General features: G+C 46.6%; 1 protein-coding gene across 1 annotated transcript; it reads right to left on the bottom strand.

Annotated features, from left to right (window-relative positions):
* Positions 1–2,405: 2,405 nt before the first annotated feature.
* On the bottom strand, positions 2,406–7,215 carry LOC306802621 (alcohol dehydrogenase 1-like). Its single transcript, XM_079307096.1, has 10 exons — positions 6,867–7,215; positions 5,856–5,957; positions 5,257–5,398; positions 5,079–5,166; positions 4,747–4,966; positions 4,356–4,616; positions 3,933–4,062; positions 3,488–3,626; positions 2,919–3,071; positions 2,406–2,475 (listed from the first exon to the last, which is right to left on the bottom strand). The coding sequence occupies exons 1-9, from the start codon at positions 6,882–6,884 to the stop codon at positions 3,047–3,049; spliced, it is 1,125 nt and encodes a 374-aa protein (XP_079163222.1). The 5' UTR covers positions 6,885–7,215; the 3' UTR covers positions 2,406–2,475; positions 2,919–3,046.
* Positions 7,216–9,042: the final 1,827 nt, after the last annotated feature.

Below are 9,042 nucleotides of genomic sequence, written 5' to 3'. Positions count from 1 at the left end.
ATATTAGTGACTTCACTGATGACCCAGCATTACATTTCTGTCCACAGTGTAACTGGGCACCTTTTTCAGAGACAATTTTTGCATTCTACTGCGAAGGACAAGCTAGATCATATCCTAGCAGGTACTGCTTTGTGTTTGTTAGCAGTGTTGGTAATTCACTGTTCTAGAAGATGCCCTGGTGCTGTAATACCCCTAAGAACAGAAATATTGTCTACAAAATGATAGCAGAAAGAGACAAATGAGGTAAGGAAAGTCGTACTTAAATCCAGCCTGATATACTATACATAGCAGAGATTAAAAAAACTAGTGATAAAGGTCTATTGAAATGCAATTTTGATTCTGTTCACCCTAAGGAAGGAGAATGGCTATGGGAAAAAGATTTAAATACAGAAGAGGTCTCATAGAGCAGTTGCTGATTTTGCGACCATGCTATTATAGAAGGATGGAATATTTCGACTTGGAGGGAGTCTTTAAGAATCTTAGAATTGAATATTATAAATTTTTTTTTTGTGCTCAGAACAAATTTGTTTGTCAGACTAGCTGTGATCATAGTACATCATACTGAATTTCACTCTGCAACGTAAGGAGGAATTTTATTTTATGATTTCTGATAGCCCAGGTATAGCACCTCTAGCACCCACATTTGTATGTGATGGGAATGTAAATGCACATGTCATGTCTTTTCCCTGTGACAGCCTGTAAATTTCTCAGAGGTTTTTCCAAGATCAAACCTAGTTCAGGAGAAAAGCCTCTAGTCTAAGATCAGGATCTAAAGAGGACAAATATGAATCACAGAAGGAAAAATTAGGAGAGAATAATACAGAGCAGAGGGATAGGTCTATAGTTGACACCCGTGGTGACATCCACATTATTTGTTTCCCCCTTGATTCTCACCCAGAGGCTCTTAACTGTGCCATTCCAGCTCCATACATTCCAATGCTCCTATTCCATACAGTGCCACCCTCTGCCTCTTCTGCTCTGCCTTTCCCTCCTGAAGAGCCTGTAGCCATGCAACAGGGCACTCCAGTCACAGGACTGGTCCCACCACTTTCACTGACACCAACCATATCTGTGCGAGTCAGTGAGTCGGGGGTCTCTGAATCCTTAGGAGAGAAATCAGAGTGCACAGATTGAATAAAAGCCTGTAGATGGATTGAAGTATATTCAGCTACTCACACATAAGGTGGAGGTGTAAGTTTAAGTTTTAGGATAAGCAAGTGAGTGTATAAGTGAGTTTTAGTATGAGCTCTAATGCTTTTGGTAAGTAAAAGACTTTGATACCAAAGTAGAAGTGGGAGTTGTAGGGATGCTAAAAATATACTAATGATTTCAGTAGAGGCTCCAAACAGTAGCTGCAAACAGTACTTAGACATAATAGAGCCATAGTAAGAATATTGCTTACATTTTTCAGATAGAACAAGATAGGTCGTATGCGTAGTCTACACGTAACCCAGCGTGTTAAGAAACTAGAATTCTAATAGGTTAAGGAGTGGAGGTCCAAGTTTGTGTCTTAGCTTAGTTGGGAAGATCCTGTATAAGAGTTTGTACTGGGGAGAGTTAGTGCTTTTCTGCTTTTCCTGCCATTGCTTTTCATTTTGCCTTTACTCTCTGTCATCAGTCACCATCTGAGAAGAAGACAGGAGCAGCAACATCAGCATCCCAGGACCTTTAACAAGAGCAGCTCCTACTTCTGTTTGAGACCTTATACCAAAACTTAGCTAAGACTTTGATGTCTGTAACTGCCTTTTGAGAGTGGTGTGCTTCTGCAATAGATAAACTTCTAGCAACTATTAACTGCTTTGCTCATTTTAGAAAATAACCAGGCAGAGTTGGTGTCTGGAGCACTGCAGGTCATAACCTCACAGATATGAAGTCTGTGTCAACAGGCAGAAACTTCCAGGTCATCATTGGTTGTTCCTCAAGCTGCATTTATTAGTATAGAAATACTTCCACATGTGGTACTTTGTAGCTAACACTTGTGAAGCAGATTGAGGTATCCAAATAGTGCTTTTTGCTCATGTTTTGGCACACAATCTCACTGCTCATCACAGACCAGCTTGGTATTTTCCCATTCCCCTTCCCAGGCTAGTTTAAAGCTCTGCCAAAGAGCCCTGCTAGCTCCTGTGCTAGAACTCCTTTTCCTCCCTGAGAAAGGCTCATCCTGTCAGGTGTCAGTAGAGCAGGTGTTGAATAGATCACCCCACAGTCAAAAATCCCAATATTTTGCTTAAACCAGTCTCAGAGCCATGCATTGACCTGATGGATCGCCTGCGTATTTCTACCAGTATAATTCCTTGTTACAGCCAGGTCAAGGAAATCACTCTCTGTGTTCCTGATCCATCAACCAAATGTCCAAAGGCATTATTGATGGACGAAATTGTTTTGGATGAGATTGTTTATAAACCTTTATTAGTGAAAGCATTTTCTTTGGAGAGACATCCTTCTGGATCTTGTCAGGATGACCAGCAGAGCCAGCTGTAGCTGACTGGTCTAGGGGGTTCCAGCTTTGGGCAGGTACCGGGTTTGGATAGCTCGGGGGCCCCCGAGGCACAAGTTCCGCTTCTCAGCTAGCAAGGAATAAGACTTTGGGAGATGCCATAGAGGATCAGAAAGTAGCTTTATTTCTTCAAAGGGTTCTACCAGCAAAATCCAGTTACATAGCATAGCAAGGGGATTTATAGATTTTCAAGGGATTGAAATTTTAAGCAGCAAAATTATAAGTCGAGAAATGTCCAATTACATTAAGATTCTAGGTGAGAAAAGACCACTCATAAAGTAAAGTTAAAGGACAAGAGAAAGCCTAAATTGTAACAGGGGCTTCAGTATGGAGGGGGAGCATTTCTCAAGAAAGGTTTCATTGTCTCAGGGTACAAGGTCCCAGAGGCCCTTTTAAGGGACATTTGTATCATCCACAACACCAGCAGAGGTGAGACCCTCATTGTCCTTTCCATGTGCTCCCCAAGGTGAGATGCTGCTTGAGCAGGGCCTGGGCCAAGAGAGCATCTGCTGTGCTGGTCCCTCCACGCAGATTCCTTGGCCGAGTCCTTCAGAAGAGCAGGACACTGCGGATGCTGAAAAGTGGAAGGGAAGGGAGGGTTTGCTGCAGCTCAGGGGCACCAGTGTGGCAGGCAGGTGTGCCTGGGGACCAGCCACTTCTTTGTCATCCAGCCTCTTCCTGACAGAGCTGCATGAGATGGGCAGCAGTGAGGCAGCCTTCAAATCCCTGCTGGGGGGAACCCCTCAGGGGATAAGGCCACAGGATCTGTACTGAGCTGCACCATGGGCAGGAGGGTTCCCTGTGCTCAGTGTGGGCTCTTCCCTCTGGGCTATGGCAGATCTTGCCATCACACAGCTGTAATGCCCTGCTTCCTCAAAAGACTCAGGAGCTCTTTGGGAAATCAGGGTAGCATGCTCTGCCTGTTGGAATTTTAGGAGGAGGTGTTTAGGTTTGCTGTACCTCAGTCCTGCTGGTCAGGGTCTCTCTCACCTTTTTCCTGCACGTAACAACTCAAATCCCTCATTCACTTTAGTGAATGGCAGCGTGTGTGTGATCAGCAAGTCTGAATTGAATTTCTTCTCCAAATAGCTGGCAACTAATTTAGGGATACATTCTCTCGACTTCCAGCCTAGAAACAGGAGAAAGCATCTGCATGAATAATGGGAGAAAGGCTGTTTTGGTAAGACAGTGTTACTGTGTGGGTCAGGAACCAGCGACCAGTGGTTGTTCCAGTCTCTTGTGAGAGATTTTCTACTCTTCAGGATGAGTGATTTACTGTGTGAAACAAATAAAGATGCTTTTTTGCATGTGTAATGCTAAAGTTCAGTACAGACAATGCAGTACTCCTCTTTAGTTGTCATCCTCTTGAAAACCCACTTTTACTTCCATGTAAGGGAAAAATGAAATATTTAGATTGTATTCTTAAGTTTTATACCTCCAAACATAGTTCCCTTCCAGGTCCGGCCAGTCAGCAGAAGTGTGGGATCAATGGTAATCTCTGAATCCGTTACCCCAATCATCACAGAGACGCCAGTGTTCATATTGCAGGAAGCCAAGGCAGCAATCTGATGGGACAGGTAGGAGAATTAGAGAAAGCCCTGATGTGTTGGTCAGGGCAGTGCACTTTTTGTCCAATCTCTTGCTCCTCTCAAGAACTGTGAAAAAATACACATCCCCTCTTGTGGATTAGACCGGGAGCGCTGGTGGCCTCCTTTAAGATTCACGCTCTCTTTTCACTCAGAAAAATGTGCCCAACAGTGCAGGCAGCAGACAAGGAAATCCCCACAGGGGTGAATGTTGCCCTGAGAGGAGCCTGTGATGATGTGGGAGGGAGGACAGGTGCTGAAGTGCCACCTACCATGGTGTCCCTGTGCCCGATGGCCTCAAAGGAGTAGTCCACGCCCTGCCCGGTCATCTCAGTGATCACCTCCTGGATGGGCTTCTTGAAGTCTCGAGGGTTGATGCAGTCAGTGGCTCCCAGCTCCTTGGCCTTGGCAAACTTGTCCTTGTTGATGTCCACGGCAATGATGCGAGCAGCTCCAGCTGCCTTGCAGCCCATGACAGCAGAGAGGCCAACTCCTCCGAGGCCGAAGACAGCACAGGTGGAGCCTGGTTTTACCTGCACAGACGCGACCCTGTGAGTGTCCAGCAGCGAGAGGAGGAGGAGGAAGAGGGGGAGGTTTCATTTGCACGGGATTGATGAGGTTGTGAGGGTGGCTGTGGTTTGCTAAACATGCCTGAGTACCAACCTTGGCAGTGTTGATGGCAGCCCCATAGCCTGTGGAAAACCCACAGCCAAACAAGCAGACTTTGTCCAGAGGTGCCGCAGCATCGATCTTGGCAACGGCGTACTCTGGGACCACGGTGTATTCAGAAAAGGTGCTGACCCACAGGAAGTGGTGGATCTGCTTCCCTTTGCAGGTGAATCTGCTAGTCTTGTCTGGCAGCAAGTTTTGAGGTTCAGAGAAACTGTGAGGAGGTGCAACCATTTGTATTTGATTGACTAAAGCACTGACAGGGATGTCAGAGTTGTCAGAAATTCAATCCTTTTTACGTGTAGGGGAAGGCAAAGTAAACTTACTGGCACTTCTGGCAGCAGTTGGATTCAGGATTCCTGCAGTAGTTGCATTCTCCACACTGTGGGAGGCAAAGCGGGATCACTTTGTCCCCTGGAAGAAAACAATATCCCCTGTTAGGTGGCTCTCAGGATCTGCCTGTGTGAGAGATGATTCCTGGGGGTGTGTTTGTGTGTCAGTTACCTGGTTTCAGAGAGGTCACTCCTTCTCCAATGCTTTCCACAATTCCAGCTCCTTCGTGGCCAGGGATAACTGGGAATTCTGCCTTGGGAAAGCTGCCTTGCAGAAGGTGCTCATCAGTTTGACAAATGCCTGCGGCCACAAGCTATTTGGAGAGGAAAAATTAGATGTCCTGTCCTCTCTCTTACTCAGTTTGTGGAAGCAATTTTCTCAGGCGTGTTATGATGTCTGTCAGTGCTGGCACTCCATGGCAGCACACTGAGCCCAGGCTTGGCTTTCCCCTTCTGCTCACCCTGAAGGCTCCATGTGGATTTTCTCTGCACTGAGCTGGAGGTGGAAATGGAAGGGAGGCCACAGTGTGGCCAGGGCCACTGTCCAGCAGAACAAGGGCTGGAGGACATGTGACATGGTGTTTTGTGACAGCTTAGATAAGAATTAGTCCAGAAAGGAGTCCCTGGGAGATGGTACATTTGAGCCAAGGCATCTCTGGACAATGAAAGCCTCTAGGAGGACACACATCCCTGAATTATACTGAAGATATAACCAGAGGAAGAGCAATTACCACAAGGAAGGAAGAAAAATGTATTGAAATACATTTTTACCTTGATCCGGACTTCTCCTGCCTTTGGGGGTGCAACTTCCACCTCCTCAACAGAGAGGGGCTTGCCTGAGGCCCAGGCCACAGCAGCCTTGCACTTGATCACCTGGAAGCAACCCAGAGGAATACATTGCATGGGAGCATTGCCTTCAGCACAATGCTGGGGGAAGTCATCCTGCAATCACCTGAACCCAAGATGTTCAAACTTGGTGATGCTCAACTGCCCCTGAAACCAAGTGATGTCCCATAAACACTGGGCTAGTTTAAGATCTAAGTAAACCTCATTTGTGGTTTGCCACCCACAGAGTACCAGGTATAGCCTTGGAAGATTATTGGTTTTTGATGGCTTTGGTGGATTTTTCCCCCATATCCCCACCTGTTACTGGGCAGGCTGTGCTGTCATGGGGACTGTGGATCCTCCCTGGTGGAAATGCCTATGGTGAACTCTGATGTCAGCCTGGTGACACCCTGGCTCAAGGTGAATGAGAGGGGTTATGGAATTGTCCCCATCTGGTTGGCAACTGGATAAATTATTTCCCTTCTAAAGGTTTGATTAACGTGTGACATCACTCAAACCGTACCCGACCAACTCAAAGCAGTTTGACATCAGCAAAATGGAGCCTGCAGCTTGAAAAGGGCATTGCCATGGACAAGGTTGGGTGCAGGAGATGAGTGGCTGAAGAGGGCACCACTGAAGAGCTGCTTTTGCTGCCAGAGCAGGAGCACAGAGTGGGATGGAGCAGGAGAGTGTTTTGCAGAGCAGCACAATTCCGTGTTTGGTCTCCTGAGCAGGTGGGCAGGACAGAGGGGGAATGCACTGCCTGGTGCAGGTATGGACACGTGCAGTTGTCCGAAAGCAGAATGTGGGGCCATTGACAGAGGTTTGGAAGAGGTGGGGGAGTAAGGTCGGAGGACAGAGGGCACGCAGAGTGGTGTGCAGGCTGAGCCTTTTGCAGCGCGTTTGGCCAAGAGCAGGGCACCTCGGGAAGCAGCAGGGGAAATGCCGTGTCCTTACTTTTCCCGCAGTGGCCATGGGGTGTTAGCAGAGCTGTGTCTGTCGCTGTCGCAGGCTGGAGGGAAGCTGCTGCCCCCGCGTGTTGCAGAATCCCCCCGGCGTGCAGCGGGAGCAGTCCCGGTGCGGCACCGTCGCTGGAGAGCGCTGGTTAATCTGTGCGGGATGCTGGATGCTGAGGGGAGGAGCTGGATAGCGGCAGGGAGATGGATGGGGGCAGAAGTCCTCCGGGGAGGCTTTTATCAGTTACTCTGCCCTTGGGCCATTCCGTGCTCTCCCCGCCTTAAAGGCTCAGAGAGCTCAGAGAGATTTTTTTTTTTTCCCTCCAGTTGTTACAGGCAGGTGTGGAGGGCGGTGATCTGCGGAACAGTTGGAGCTTCCTCCTGTTCTTCTTTTGCCAGGTTGGAGCATTCCACCTGCTGGCCATTCACAGCAGAATATTTGCAAAAGGATTAAAATCTTAAAAATCAATAAATGAAACAAATGGTAGCGAAAATGTGGTGTGGTGGATGAAAGAATCCTCCTGTGTAGAAGCTTTATTGTCTGTGTTATTGCTGCTATTTTCACCCCAGCAGTAAGGGGAGAACGTGTCAGAAGAGGCCTTTTCTTCCCAAGGACACATTTGCTTCACTCTGTGTAACCAGGTTAGTGACTGAGTTCACTGTCCCCAGGCTTTTTGGGTTCTCCCAGAGCTGTTTTCTGCTGAGGCATTGGAGAAGGTGATGTATTGCAGAGCCTGGATGAGTGAGAGCTTGTTGGAGGACCAGGCTAAGATGAGCATCCTGAGTGTGATGTGACTCCCACAGTTAGAAAGAACCTTTGTTCCGTGTGGCTGAAAGGAGACTTTTGCAAACCTAAGGAATGGGATAATTTGCTAGAAGACTGCCACTAATGACATATACCCCCCTTTTTTGGATCCCTAGCCATTTAGAATGCTGTAATGAGGAGAAGTTTACTCTTTGGCTATTGAGAAAGATTATATATACATACATTTATATACATATATATATGGTTTTTTTTTTTCTTAAATCAAAACTCCTCTGTTGACATTTGGATTCACAAAGAGGATTAGACATGATGAGAAAAAAATGTAGCATTAATGAATCAGGAGGGCATTACTCTGTGGACTCAAGCTTGGCACACTCAGCTCCACAGTTGAGTCACATGTCCTTCACAAAATCACAGAATGGCTTGGGTTAGAAGGGGCCTTAAAGGTCATGTCGTTGCATGGGCAGGACCACCTCTCACTAAGCAAAATTGCTCATAGCCACATCCAAGTGTCCCCAAATGCTGCCAGGAATGGGGCATCCACAACTTCTCCTCAGCCTGTTCCAGTGTCTCAGCACTGTCACAGCAAAGAATTTCTTCCTAATAACTCAACCTACTCTCTTTCTTGCCCGCTATTCTATCAGGTCACCCCCAAGGTATTGTGGAGCAAAAAGACAGTGCTTCTCCAAGATTTCCATGTACTTTATTGCAATCCTCACTTCAGCCTGAAGGTGGACTGATTTAAGTGCTCAGCCATAACCAAAAATACTCTGTAGGCTGTTGAGACAGAGCCACTTTACAGAACTCCTGAGCCACAGAGTAGTTGGCCTTGATTCCCATTCTGTTTTCTGCATTGCACAAGAGCTGGAAAGCAGTTCCAGAGGACAATTGCTGTGTGGCTGATATCCCATATGGTTGGCAGTGTTTGAAGCTGAACAAATTTCAAATGTCCTGTGTCAGAGAATGGAATCATTCACCTGCTTCCTAGATAGCATTCCACAGATATGGCTTATGATTTCATCTCACACATAAAGACATCAATGTGCTACTTGTGCTGGCATTTCATGGCTCTTAAGACGTGTCTAATGTCTGCTGTTGAATTTAGAATAATGGTTCTAAAAAGCTCTTTCAAATGTGTGCTCTGATTTTCCCTTAAAACATCCATGTGATGCTCTATTCCCCCAAACTTGCAAACGCACCACTGATGTGGAGAGAGCATAGTTTTGAGAATTGCTGTCTGCCCTGCTTGCACTTGTTAAGTGCCATGGGGAGCTGGCACCTCTGCAGAGCATTTGAAATGTATGTAATTATTGCAGGGAGTTGATACTGAGATCCTGTTGCTGTGCAGCTTTTAGTGTGTATTACAGACAGGAGATTGTTGTTGTTGTTGTTTTCTTCTTATCCAGGTAAT

Source organism: Erithacus rubecula (genome assembly GCF_903797595.1).
Source record: "Erithacus rubecula genome assembly, chromosome: 5".
NCBI classification, from domain to species: domain Eukaryota; kingdom Metazoa; phylum Chordata; class Aves; order Passeriformes; family Muscicapidae; genus Erithacus; species Erithacus rubecula.
The sequence above is the reverse complement of the archived record's forward strand: the minus strand, read 5'-3'. Positions and strand labels throughout refer to the sequence as shown.